Genomic DNA, 14,159 nt, shown 5'->3' with positions numbered 1-14,159 from the left:
CCACATTCAGTACATGGCTCTATCGGTGGCCCCCTCTTTTTTGGCTACAAAGTCTTCGAGCATGCACTTATTCTCATCCTCGAGAATCTCATCGATTGAATTTTTCTCCTATTTGAGGTGCTTGATCTCTGAAGCCTTTCTATTAAGCTCAGCTTTGGCAGCATCGAAGTCTGTCATCTTCGTGTCGAGCTCTGCCTTCAGGCGGCTGGCCTCAGCCTCGAAGAAAGCAAACTTATCTTGGACCGATTTAAGGGGATCCTTGGCCTTGGTCTGAGCTTCTCTGACCTCTTTAAGAGTGTTTTCAGCCTTGGACTGAGCTCCCTTGGCCTCTTTCAGGTCATCATCAGTCTGAATTCGAGCTCCGTGGGCATCATTGGCCAACTTCTCGTTGGTCGCGATCTTCGAGGACAAGAGAGAGCATTGGCGCATAAACCCGAGGAGAGACTAAAAGACAAACAATGATAGTTAGAGAATAAAAATGTGAAAAAACGAAGTATTAGAAGGGTGAGGAGAATTACAGAAACCCTGAGCTCCATGGATTGGTAGAAGAGAGCAGTGGTGTTGTCTCCCCTAAGAAACCTCCACACGTTAGCGTTGAGGTTGTTGCATGATTGACCAGTCTGAGACAACAAGTCGGAGCATAGGTCAGCTTCTAAGGCTCCAACCACATTTGTAAAAGGATACTCTGGCATGTGCTGCATGGCGCAAAATTTGCGAACCACGGTTGTAGCTGGAGCACCCACTGGCTTCGAATCTTTTAGATCCATGATCTTCTTACCTTTATCCCCAACAAGGACTTTGTTGGGGGAGGAGGAGGAGGTGGAGTCTTCTTCTCGTGGTATAGCGACCTCAATGTCACTAGGACCCTGTACGAATTGGACTATGGCTGGAAGGCGGTGATATCGACGTAGTCGGTAAACTTCCTAAAGTATTCTTTTAAGGGAAGTAATGCCCCGACGCGCATATGTTCGTGACTCCAGGCTACGAGCTTGACTTTCCTATCTAGGTTATCTTAACCCGTAGCAAAGCAGCTCCTTTCGTGGGAGCTAGCAGGCTGACATACCAACTTGTCAGACAACTTTAGCCCATGACAAGACAGAAGGTCTGAAATCTGTCTCATGGAGGTGATTGAACTCTGATAGTGCTTAGCCTCGAATAAAGAGCTCTTTGAGGTCGAATAAGAAGGAATTTCGGAGATGGGTTGTTTGTATGGTTGATTTGATGTACTCTTCATAAATTCGAAGGAGAGCTCGCCTGGGGGAATTGCTACTGTGACCTTGTACTCGGGATCTAGTAGAATTGGTCGGACCTCTGGGTCTGGGTCAGGATACATGACAAACCGTAGTCTACTTCTTTTCCCCTCCTCAACCTCGTCAATTTGACGTCGGAAGTGGGCTCGAGTGTCTTCCCGTTCGAGGCACTCTTCATGCTCCCGAATCAACCGCTGGTTTCGAGTAAGTGGAGACTCTACTCGAGGAGGTGGTGGGTGGTAAGGGATCACAAGCTTAGGCCCCCACCGATTATTTGAGGACTGTGACATCTAACAAGAAAAGAAAAGGTGATGGACCATTATTTAGGAAAAATAGGAAGAAAAAAAAATCTTGATTTCAAAATCGCGAGCTCGAGATAATGAGATAGAGTAAATCAAGTCCGAAGACTCAAAATAGCGAGACTACTCAAAGGTAGTGAACGAGATCGTATAAGCTTGAGGAATAGAGAGTAAGTTCATGCGAGAATGGGATAGTTACTTCCAATTTGGGGTATCTTGAATTTCTACGAAGAAATGGATAGTTACCCAAAAAAGGAGATGTCATCGAGTAATGTGCATTAAAACCCTAATTCAAAACTTTATTCCTTGCAATACACGAAACCTATAACCTATTACCCCATAACCTAAAAAAAATTCCATTTTTGCCAAGTATTTTTCCTAAACAAATATTTTTTCACAAAGAATTCTCAATCATACAGATCAAAAACTTCCTTTCTCTTAATTTTCATGCATGGGAAAACACTTCTCATTCATGCTATATTTTTTCAAGAAAATAGCATGAATGAGAAGTGTTTTCCCATGCATGAAAATTTAGAGAAAGAAATTTGATAAACAGAGACAGTAAGGGTCATGGAACTTACACAAAGTTTTTCTTGGGAGTAAAGAGATCGCGTTGGAAAATCTGAAGCAAGAACGATCTTGTGGAACCAAAGTTGTGGAGGTTGTGTTGCTTTTTTTTGGCTTAGAGAACATGCAAGAATTTTAGGGCTCTGGTTCGAGTTTCTTTTCCGAAGGATAAGATTTGTAGAAGTGAAGATGGAGGAGATGAATGGGAGTTAAAATAAGCAAAAAGGTTGCATTGGGGGATTAATCTGAGCCCTTGAAATAGATTAAAACATGGTTCGATGGACCACGTTTAATCTCAACAACTGACAACAAAAAAGGGAATAGGAAAGGAGGTGAGAAACGGGTACTTGAGTACTCTCAATATCTAATCCTGTATCGGCACATGTCCACAATCGAGTGTGGTAGGTGGGCACGTTTCCCAATAGTGATGTTCAAAAGTGTCCTTCTCATAGGATTTGAACCAACACTTTTGAGGGGGCAACATGTTACATCCAAATTTTGAGAATAAATAAGTAGCCTTAAAATATAGGCTTGTAAAGTGTAAGCTCAGGATTAACAAGTGTTAGCGTTATACTTGTTCGAATTGTCACGGAGTTCTAGAGTTTTCATCAACGTTTGAGCATGAGTTGCATGCTCGAAGGCAGAAGTCTCCTCTAAAAGGATGAGTTCGAAGAACTAGTAAAGTGAATATGTGGCGACAACTAGAACGGTGAGCTCAAAATTACGTGATCTCGAAAGCATGTTTATGATCAAAGATGCATTAAACATACACACGAAAAATCTGTTAGGAAATCCCTATTTCTTTGGGATTCAATTAAACCGTGTATTGAATCCCTATTTATATGGGATATTTATTTAAATAAGGAATTTTTAATTGCATTATTATTCAAATATTCCTTCAAGTTTAAATAGGAATATATGTTCTAACTTCCCTAAGCTGGTGGGGAGATATTCTTGTAACCAGGTCTATAAATAGCTTGGATTTAGTCATTTACAATGACACACAATTGGATGGAATTAGACGCAATTAGGCATAATTTAGCACTGAAAAACACTCTGTGAAACTGCTCCTTTCTGAAGCTTTAACATGACCAAGTTAAAAAAAGTGACTCGTGGACGTAGGCAGATTTTAACTGTTGAACCACGTAAAAAATATCTTTCTTTTATTTTCTTTCTAATTAATTTTTTATTGCTCTACATAATTAAGTTGGCGAAAAATGGCGTCAACAAAAATAATTTTAAACAAACAAAACTCAATCTAGTAATCTAACTATATCGCCAGTAATACTCAAATAATATATTTTCATTTATATTCATTTAACCCATTCTAAAAATACTTAATTTCATTTATATTCATTGAACAATATATATACCTACCAGAGTTGTGGCCTGCATGGCTGCCGATGGGCAGAGCCGGAGCCGTTTGCTTCTACAGTGGCCGGAGTTTGAGAGAAATTTAGGAAAATTTTGAAAGAAAAAAAATGAAAATAAAAATAAAAGTGTTGACAAATAATAGGAAATCAAATCCTATGATTTGATTATAGGTGTTATTTATTTGTTTCTTTATTTATAGGATTTGTGCTTAATTATGTTTATTGTATTTTATTCTATAATTAGGGTATGAGTTGTTTAAACCATATAAATATACCTACTTAATAGATGAAAAAATGCACAAAAATAATAAAGATTATTTTTCCATACCGAAATTCTTTATTGTATTAGAGCCCTAAGGCTTCGATCTATTTTTCTTCTTTACTCGGATCAGGCAGTTCACCAGAAAACCTCCATTTTTTTTCATTCTAGGCGACATCCTCGACAGTTTTTTAGTCCCAGAATTCGTTACAAGCAGCCTCCTTGGCATATCTCAATCATCGATCTATTTCCGATGCCGACCTCCTTCAGTTGCAGTTGCAGGTCGCCATTGTAGATATCTTCCCATCGCAGGTGTTTAATATCCTCTAATTACAGTCGTATGAATTAAAGTTAGCCTCCTCAATAGTCCCAGTCGCACCGTCCTCTCGGCGTCTCTATCGCTGGTCTCCTCCCGTCGTCAATCGCCTCTAGTAGTAGGTCTCGGAAATCATTTGTAGGCCTCCTCCAATTGCATGAATACCAGTTGGTTTCCTCAATTGTCCTTCGACTTCCTCTCTGAAGTCCCAACGCCCTAAGTTGTCTAATAAAGAAGTCTCTTCTCAAAACAGTGGGCTTGCCCAAATCCAAGCCCAAAATCTTGCCCAACATCAGTCCATCATTGCCTCTCTCAAGCTGAGGCCCACAATCCTTACTAGATCTTCCATAAAATCCAAGTTTGTTCCCGACTATCATAGTACATCTGCTGCCACTCTGGTAATTTTTCTTCTGATTTCCAAACACCATGGATAATCGATTCTGGCGCAATTGATCATATGACATGTTTACCTCACACGTTTGATTCTTATTATCCATGTTCCCCTAAATCTAGTGTCAAAATCGCATATGGCTCTTATTCGCCTATTGTAGGAATTGGCACCATTACATTGTCTACTAATTTACATCTTAAATCAAGTCTTTATGTACCCTCCTTGAAATGCAATTTAATCTCTATCCATAAGTTAACAGCTGATAATCACTGTCTTGCTAAATTTGTGTCAAATTCTTGTCAATTTTAGGATCTATCATCGGGGAGGAAAATTGGAAGTGCTAAGATTCATGGCGGACTTTATTTCTTTGATGGGCAGCCTCCAATAAAAGAGCAACATTCTCTACTTCGTTTGGATTCAAGTTCTAATATGATTCTGATTTATCTACTCAAACAATTATCTTATGTCATTGTCGACTGGGGCATCAATGTTTTTTTTATTTAAAATAATTATTTCAATATTTGTTTATTCCTAAAATCGTTGCTGGTTTTCAATGTTATATTTGACAATTTGCCAAACATACACGAGTTTCCTTTCCTAAAAAAATGTATGCACCTTCCAATTCTTTCTCTCTTATTCATAGTGGCATTTGGGGTCCCTCAAAAGTCACTACTTCTCATGGTAAGCATTGTTTCATTACATTCATTGATGATCACAAATGTATCGCTTGGGTTTATCTGCTTAAACATAAGTATGAAGTTGGTCAAGTTTTTCAAAACTTCCATCATATGATCTGAACACAGTTTCAAACATATATTCGGTCACTACGTACTGACAATGGTATTAAAGATTTAAATAATACTCTTAGTCCTTTTCTCCTTCATCATTGGATTATTCATCAAAGCTCTTGTGTGGATACACCACAACAAAATAGGGTGGTTGAGCGAAAAAAATTTCACCTATTAAAAGTTTCCCGTGCTCTCATGCTTACTATGCATGTTCTAAAATATCTTTGGGGTGATGTTGTCCTCACTGCTACTTATCTCATTAATCGCTTTCCCAGTCCACTTTAGTTCAAAACACCAAATTCTATTTTTCAAACTTTGTATCCTCATGTGTCCACAAATACCCTGGCAGTCAAAGTTTTTTGTTGTACTTCTTTTGTCCACATTCACTCCCAAAATAGGGGTAAACTTGATCCTAAAGCTATTAAGAGAGTGTTTTTGGGTTATTCTCCTACACAGAAAGGCTATCGATCATATTGTCCTCTCACCAGAAAATCATATACCTCACATGATGTCACTTTCTTCGAAGATACTCCTCACTTCACTCCCACCTCGCTCCAGGGGGAGCATCATAATCATCACGAGGAATAAGCTCAATGGTCATGGGGGTTAGAATTACCTCTATCCCCTCCTCTCTCTTCTAAGCCTAAAAACACTCCATTCTCTTCTTCTGAGCCTGAAATCACTACTTTCTCTTCTCCTAAGCCTGAAAAATCTTTGATGTTTTCTGAGCCTAAACATCAACCCTCTCTGGAAGATGGACCTGCTTCTCCTCAAGACCAATAGATTGAACTACCGGTGTATTCTAGAAGGAATAAACAAGTCCTGAATCCTCATCGTAGTCAAGAGCCCATTTCGGTGGTAGATTCACTGCTTTCAAAAGATCTAGGTACTCTACCCTCTATGCCTCCATTTGATCTAAATATTCATTTAGATCTAGATATTCCTATTGCATTGAGAAAGGGAACTAGATCTTGCACTCAACACTCTATTTCACAATTTATTTCTTATTCAAAATTTTCATCACCATTTAAAGATTTTACCTCTAGTCTATCAGATATTGTGATCCCAGAAATATCGGTGAAGCACTTGGTACTCCTCAATGAAAAACAACAGTTCTTGAAGAGATGAAAGCACTTGAACATAATGGAACTTGAGAATTAGTGAAATGGCCACCAGGAAAGAAGGTGATATGGTGCAAATGGGTGTTTGCCATCAAATAAAATTCTAATGGATCTATTGAGAGGTACAAAGTTCGATTAGATTCCAAGGGTTTTACTCAAAAACTTTTGCTCCAGTTGACAAACTTAATACTGTCAGAGTATTACTCCCGCTTGTAGTTAACCTGGATTGGGAGTTGCATCAACTTGATGTGAAGAATGCATTCTTGAATGGTGATTTAGAAGAAGAAGAAATGTATATAAGTCAGCCCCCGGGTTTTGAAAAATCTCCCGATACAACTAAAGTCTGCAAGCTAAACAAGTGTCTCTATGGCTTGAAACAATCTCCTCGAGCATGGTTCAACCATTTTTTGAAAGTCGTCAAGGGACTTGGATACACGCAAGGTCAAACTGATCATACTCTGTTTGTTAGACACTCTGGGAAGGGAAAAACGTCAGTGCTAATTGTGTATGTTGATGACAGAATTGTCACTAGTAACAACACCGGAGAGATAAATTTGATCAAAGAAATGTTGGCAAAAGAGTTCGAAGTCAAGAATCTCGGTACGCTCATGTATTTTCTAGCAATGGAATTCGCCAGAAGCAAGAAGGGTATTTTTGTGTCCCAAAGAAAATATATTCTTGATTTTCTAAAGGAGACATGTATGCTTGGGAGCAACCAAGCAAAACTCCAATTGAACTTGGAGACAAAAAAAGAGGATGTTTGAAGGAAATCTAGTTGGCAAAGGAAGATACCAACAGGTAGTAGGAAAGCTAATCTACCTCTCACACACCAGACCAGATATTGTCTTCGCAGTAAGTCTTGTCAGTCAATATATGCATGATCCGGGTCAAGGACATCTCAATGTAGTATATAGAATTATGAGGTATCTTAAATAACTCCAGGGAAATGTCTTTTCTTCCAAAAGACAATTGAAAGAAAAGTTGAAGTGTTCATAGATGTAGACTGGATTGGGTTAGTTTATGATAGATAGTCTACATCTGGATATTGTATAGTGGTATGGGGAAATGTCGTAAAATGGCGAAGTAAGAAGCAAACAGTGGTTGCTAGAAGTAGTACGAAAGCATAATATAGAGCCATGGCCCATGGAGTGTGTGAAGTAATATGGATCAAATGCCTACGAGAGGAGTTGAAGATTGAGTATGAAGCCCCTATTTTGCTTTATTGTGATAACCAGTCTACCATAACCCTGTACATCATGACATTAATAAACACGTTGAAGTGGATCGTCAACTTTATTAAGGAGAAGATTGATGGAGGAATTATCAGCGTTAAATATATCCAAACAGATCATCAACTGGCTGATATTCTCACAAAAGGGTTATCAGGACGAGTATTTGATTTCCAAGTAAACAAGCTTGGACTCATCAATATCTATAATCCAGCTTGAGGGGGAGTGTTGACAAATAATAGGAAATCAAATCCTATGATTTGATTATATTTGTTATTTCTTAGTTTCCTTATTTATAGGATTTGTACTTAATTGTGTTTATTGTATTTTATTCTGTAATTAAGGGTATGTGTTGTATAAACCGTATAAATATACTTACTGTATAGATGAAAAATACAAAAAAATAGAAAGATTATTTTTCCATACTGAAATTCTTCAAAAAGGAAACTTACCAAGAGAGGGTCGAAGCTTCACCTTAATCTTTTGTGAGAGAAAAAGCTTACCAATTACAAATGAAAGTAAGAAAATCATTGGGAGAAAAAAAAAATTAAGCCAAAAATGGCAAGACTTGTGAGCTTTGTGATCTTGTGATGGATGAAGAACTGAGTTTGTGGATTTGTGAGAGATGGGAGTGAAATGGAGGGATTTTTAGTGAGAGAAGATAGGAAAAACGGAGATATAGGTGAGAGAAAGGGTATTTTTGTGGCTGGAGGAAGAAGAAAGAGTTTCATACTTAATGTTATCTTCAGAACTTCTACCGACAATACCCTTTCGGTATAGGTCAGCATTGTCGGTAGAATCACTTAACCTTAAAATAAAAAACCGCGAGAGTTTGGCGCATTTTTTAAAAATACCCGCTACACCAAAAGGGCCCATTTGTGTCAGTCAAACTCATCAGACAACGCAGTTTACTGACGTCGTTGACTAAGAATTAACATTTGTGTCAGTTGGGCATTGCCACAAATGCAAGGGCATTTGCGTCAGTACTAATACTGGCGGCGTGAGTGGGAAAATTTGTGTTAGTGGCAATATAACGATGCTAATGGGGACATTAGCGTCAGTGCCTAACTAACGCTAACAAAAGGTTTGCGTCAGTGCTCCACTGACGCAAACCTTCTGTTAGCGTCAGTTAGGCACTGATGCAAACATTGTTAGACCCCAATAATACACAGCTTCGTCCCCAATTTCCATTTGACTTAAAAACTTCTAATAAAATTCTTTATGCGAAAACCCTGCACACCAGCGGCGCCTCCAACTTTCTTGACCCATTTTGGTGAGTTTTTTTTTCATTTTTTTCATATTAAGATTAAATTGATGAATATAATATGTTTATGAACCTTATACATGGTTTTTTTTTTTTTTGTATAGATTTTGTATTCTTGATAGGGGGTTGGGGTTTGTTTCTTTTTTTTTCTCTGTTTGGGTTTCGTTTCGTAGGAGGCGCTTGCTGGTGGTTGCAATGATCATCAAGGTCGTGGGGGGTGGCTGGGGTCGTGGGAGTGGCAGGGGTCACAGGGGTCGAGAGGGTGGCTGGGGGGAGGGGTCGCATAGGGTGGCTAGCTGGGAGCTGGGTCAGTATTTGTGTAGCATTTTTATTTTAATTTTTTAATGTGACATTTGCGTCAGTGCCTAACTGTCACAAATTCCAGATTTGTGACTGTTCCCCATTGACGCAAATGCCAGCCTGGTTTGTGTCATAGGATTCCGCGTCACATATAAAACTGACACAAATGCCTTTTTTTTTTTGCAATAGTGGCTTTTACCGACAACACTTTTCGTTGGTAAAGGTGTTGTCGGTCCAAAAATATTTTTTGTAGTGTTTGTTCTTTGCAAGCAATCTTTGAAATTGCAGGTGGAAGCCCTTGCCTTTTTTGTAGGACTTAATTTTAAGTATGCGAACTCCGAGATTAAGCAACACTTACTGGATCCCTATCCTTAGTTTTGGCAATAAATAATAAGTTTGTATATATAAATGAGGTGAGTGTCTTGTTCTCTCATATAAATTTTTATTTTCTAAATTTTCAAGGATAACTCTATACTGTGTTGGTCGTCTTGATAATAAAGCGGCTAATAATCTAACTAAAAATACTCTTAAGCGAAGACAATGAGCTTAAGTTAAACAATTTGCAAAAGACTTCGTGTGATTTGGTAATATATATGAACATGTTTTCTTATATATATTCCAGATTTTTTTTCCTTTTGTTTTTAACGTTATCTATTATTTTTCTATTTATATTACATTATTGTTGATTGCACATAATAATATAATAATAAACAAATTATACTAGATATATTATCTAGAATTAAAGGACTACTAGCTAGAAGATTCCCATGCAATAAGCAGCTACTGACATGTATATCCAATTTGGTCACAAAAGAGACAAAGATATCGACAAGAAAGTACTGTGATTCACATGGTTCGATTCGATCGATGATAATAAGTTAATTCAACTCCAAAATTGTATGTAATATTGATTCCATAGTTGCATGATTTAATTCATTTCCCGAAGTAGTACAGGCAATAAAATCAAGCTAAGATAAAAGTAATAATATTGCTTGGTGTGCACGTATATAAATATACATTAACTTGTCCCCTCGACTTGGACCAAGCAATATAATAACTAGACAAACTATGTGTAAGTACTCCACAGACAACAAAAGTACGTATTTTAGATAGAACAATCTCGTTATTATATATAAGATCGATATAGATTTGTAACACACGTACAAGGCTAATTAAGTCATCATAATTAATATAATAATAATAATAATAATAATTCATAATAAATCATCATCATCATATCGTCATAATCATGATTCCAAAGCTGATTTTAAAGATTCAACTTGTGATTTGCCACAGGGACCTTTTATCCTAATGAAGAGTCTATACTCATCAAATGTCATAGCGGTGTAGAGTGCTGGTCGAGTTTCAGTAAGCAGTTGCTTGATTGGTTCTATTATTATGTCACTTTTGGGATTATAAAAGAAGGCCAAAGACACCCGATCTTTCTCCGAATTCACTATCACTCTGTGCTCTACACTCTTGTAAGTTGCATTGCTTAGCACCTATGTATTAACAAAATAAATAATGTTAAGATAAAAACAATACTGTATAAAAAAAAAAAAGTTTAACCCTTTTATTATAAATCTTGGCTCTGTCCTATTAGTGGGTATACCTGAATTTGATCGGCCAAGTTGACGATGAAAGCATTTGGAACAGGCTTAACAGTGATCCAACTATTGTCCTTACGCACCTGGAGTCCGGCCACATTTTCATCAGGCAAGAGAAGGGTCATGCCGCCCGGGTCAGAGTGCGACGAGAGCCCTAGGGTTAGGTCTGGTTGTGGACATTTTGGGTAGAAGTTCACCCTTAAGCAAGCTCCAATGTTGTTTTCTCCTCCAAAGGCATTTAGAAGGTGGTCCTCTTCTAGGCCAAGGTTTACAGATAATACCTTCATCAATCTTCCACTTAAACTCACCACTTCCTTTCCATATTCTTCTATCACGTTTCTACAATTAATATTTTAAATTATATAGTTAATATGCTTACTAGTAAATAATTATGTAAAATATAGCACAATACCATTGAAAAAAAAATATTCAATTTTAAATAATAACATATTGGGGACACCAAAATTGAAGATGGGTATTGAATTTTGTTTTGTTTTCCCCTTTTCCCTTTTTTTTTTTAATAAAAGTCAACTAGCTAGCTAGAAAGTAATAAAGCATTATATAAATAGTTGTATTTATGGGGGGACCACCGACAAGTAGGGATAGTACACAAATTTGTGTGGTCTGTCGTCAAGATATTGGTGCTCAACACAAGCCTTTATAACTAAGAATTGATAGGATCATCATACTTCTAAAGTAAGTAACACATAATAATAATAATAATAATAATAATAATAATAATAATAATAATAATAATAAATAAATAATCTATATTTTAAGAGATAAAAAAATGTTACTATTTAGTAACTATACTAATTTGTTTTTTTTAACTAAATACTATATAATTACATATAATACAAAATTTAATTAATATTTATTCATATGTTTTCAGTCATAATAAAAAAAATTGTGAGTAAATTTTTTTTTAATCGTGGATTATTTTATTTACAAATTTTTTTACATAAGAGAATTTCGTTTAGATCTTTTTGGTGAAATTGAAAGTCAATGCTAGTACAAGTCACTATGAAATAGACAAGAGCAATAATCATAATATTATATATATATTATACACTAGGGTTGCCGGTAGGACACGTGTGTTTCTGTTTGAACTCAAATTAATTTTTTTATATATATTATAGTTATTGGAAATACTTCGTGAGATTTTAAAACAATTTAAATATTTTACCATATCAAAAAGTTAGAGTTCAACCAGTATTAAAAAAAAAAAATGATAAGTGTAATTGACTATTTCAAACCCTATTTTAAACCTAATAAATAATTCAAAATTTAAAAAAAAAATATATGTAATGTCTGTTGTAAATACAAAACCACGTTATATTTGAGTTATAATTTCCAAACAAAGTAGAAACAGAAACAGCAAATGAAGGCTTATCTGACACCCGTACGAAAGTAGTAGTGTAGCCACCGTGTGAGGAAAAAATATATATTTATTATAAGTTAACTACTGGTCTTAGTGGACTACAATAATTAGGTCACGTTTTTCATGTGAAGTTGCAAACAGTCGTACTGTATATCATCGTGCTCAATTGCCCAACACAAATCGTGGCTTGTATACTACCTCACGATATAAAAATCAAGCAACAACAACAACAACAATTCTCCAAACAAAAAAACAAAACAAAACAAAAAATAATAATAATAATAATAATCCGCAACCCTATCCACCAATCTATCTGTTTTTTCAATTATTATACTCATCGGATACAGAGATTGAAAGATGATTATTAATAAAGAAAAAGAAAAACGAACATCTTTACATAATTACTCAAACTTATATATTCTATATTTATTAAAAATTAATTATTAATGAGTTAAGTGACTTATAAAAATAAAATAGATAAATATTCTCATAATAATATTTATATTCAACCCTCTAAAATTATAAAACATATATATTAGTATATAGTTTTTTTTTTAAATTGGCTCCTTTATATTTTAGTCCTTATCTGCTTCACTGAGTGAATATATATATATATATATATATATATTTATAAGTAGTTCGATCCAAATCCAGTTCTGTTAAATTAATCTCTAAAAATACATAATATGATCGATGAACCAAAATAATATGAGAAAAAAATATAATTAATACCACAAATAATAGTAGAAAATTATAATCCAAGTAATGAAAATGTGACCATACGTATTTCTCTCCTAGAATGTGGCCTTCAATTCTAGCTAATCACCAATATTGGTAGATAGCTAGATCCATGTGTTCAAAAAAGCTATAGCCCCCAAATGAATAAAAGACATTATTGGTAGATAGCTAGGAATTTTTTTTTTATATTTATGTAAATATAATAATTCCAAAAATAAATAAATAAGAGATATAAAGATACAGTGAAAAAAGAAAAGTAGAGTAATATTACTATTATTCAATACCTGCATGAAGAGGGAAGCGAAGGCCACTTGTCCGGATTCCGTAGTGCCGGAGGCATATAATGGAGAAAGAAGTAGTCACTCCAATCGAGGGTGGCCCCTTTCTCCACCCCAAGCCGGCTACCGTACCCTTCGTAGGTTGTAGGCGAGTTTGCATACCGTTGCTTCTCCTCCGCCGGCTGCCCAAAGAACTCTCGCCAAGTGGCCCTTGCCTGCTTCATCAGCTCCGGCCTCACGCCGTGGTTCACGACCTGGAAAAACCCCCACTCCCGGCACGCACTCGATATCGCCGCCATGGTAGCCTCCCGCAGGGCCTTGTCCTCCGAGAACACGTCCTCTAGGCTGATCACAGGGATGTTGATGGTGTCATCAGAACCATGATCATGATCATCATCGTGTTGTGATGATGATGATGATGAGTTAACCCTAGTTTGATGATGAGGCCTTTGAGAAGGTGGCTTTATGTAACGGTGTGGGAGTTTCTTGATGCCACTTTCGGATAAGGATTGGACTCGAACTATTGGTTCGGGCCAAGAATGCAGGCAGTTCATTGTTGTTGTTGTTGGTGAATTTTGGGTTTCTGATAGTAACAAGGGGGCGAGGATATGATGATGAGAGTAGTGATTACAAGCTCAAGTGGTTTTTGTGTGTTGAGTGGTAGTGGGCTCTTTATATAGGGATTGGTAGAGCATATAAGGAGCGCTAGCCATATTTTTTACGGCGCCGTGGGCAACTTGATTTTGTTTTTTTTATTTATTTTTATTTTTGTAGAGGTTAGGTTCAAGTAAGTGGTACAGTATATATACAAGACTTTGTTTAATATATATTATGGACGTGCTATATACTGCGAATGTTTATTTATATTATGAAGTTTTAATTAAATATTTATAAAATACCCTCACAGCTTTTAGCAGCATGGACTAAATTTTTCTAGTGTTGCAATTTAGCACATTTAAGCCTCCAGCATCACATGCAGTAACATCGTATAGTTGATT

At 36.3% G+C, this 14,159-nt stretch overlaps 1 protein-coding gene across 1 annotated transcript; it reads right to left on the bottom strand.

The window, feature by feature from the left end:
- Positions 1–10,039: 10,039 nt before the first annotated feature.
- LOC133801054 (jasmonate-induced oxygenase 2-like) lies at positions 10,040–13,804 on the bottom strand. Its single transcript, XM_062239179.1, has 3 exons — positions 13,168–13,804; positions 10,770–11,103; positions 10,040–10,659 (listed from the first exon to the last, which is right to left on the bottom strand). Exons 1-3 carry the CDS (start codon positions 13,713–13,715, stop codon positions 10,405–10,407), a joined length of 1,137 nt encoding a protein of 378 aa, XP_062095163.1. The 5' UTR covers positions 13,716–13,804; the 3' UTR covers positions 10,040–10,404.
- Between the last annotated feature and the right edge of the window lie 355 nt (positions 13,805–14,159).

This window comes from Humulus lupulus, chromosome 9, assembly GCF_963169125.1.
Source record: "Humulus lupulus chromosome 9, drHumLupu1.1, whole genome shotgun sequence".
NCBI lineage: Eukaryota > Viridiplantae > Streptophyta > Magnoliopsida > Rosales > Cannabaceae > Humulus > Humulus lupulus.
Note: the sequence above shows the minus strand (reverse complement) of the source record. Positions and strands in the feature narration are given on the sequence as shown.

What these genes read in the sequence shown, in the direction of transcription:
- LOC133801054 (XM_062239179.1), bottom strand. Translation starts at nt 13,715, where the DNA reads ATGAACTGCCTGCATTCTTGGCCCGAACCAATAGTTCGAGTCCAATCC. An exon ending in TCGCTTCCCTCTTCATGCAG is followed by an intron (nt 11,104 to 13,167) that starts GTATTGAATAAT and finishes TATTAATTGTAG; the next exon opens with AAACGTGATAGAAGAATATG. An exon ending in ACTTGGCCGATCAAATTCAG is followed by an intron (nt 10,660 to 10,769) that starts GTATACCCACTA and finishes GTTAATACATAG; the next exon opens with GTGCTAAGCAATGCAACTTA.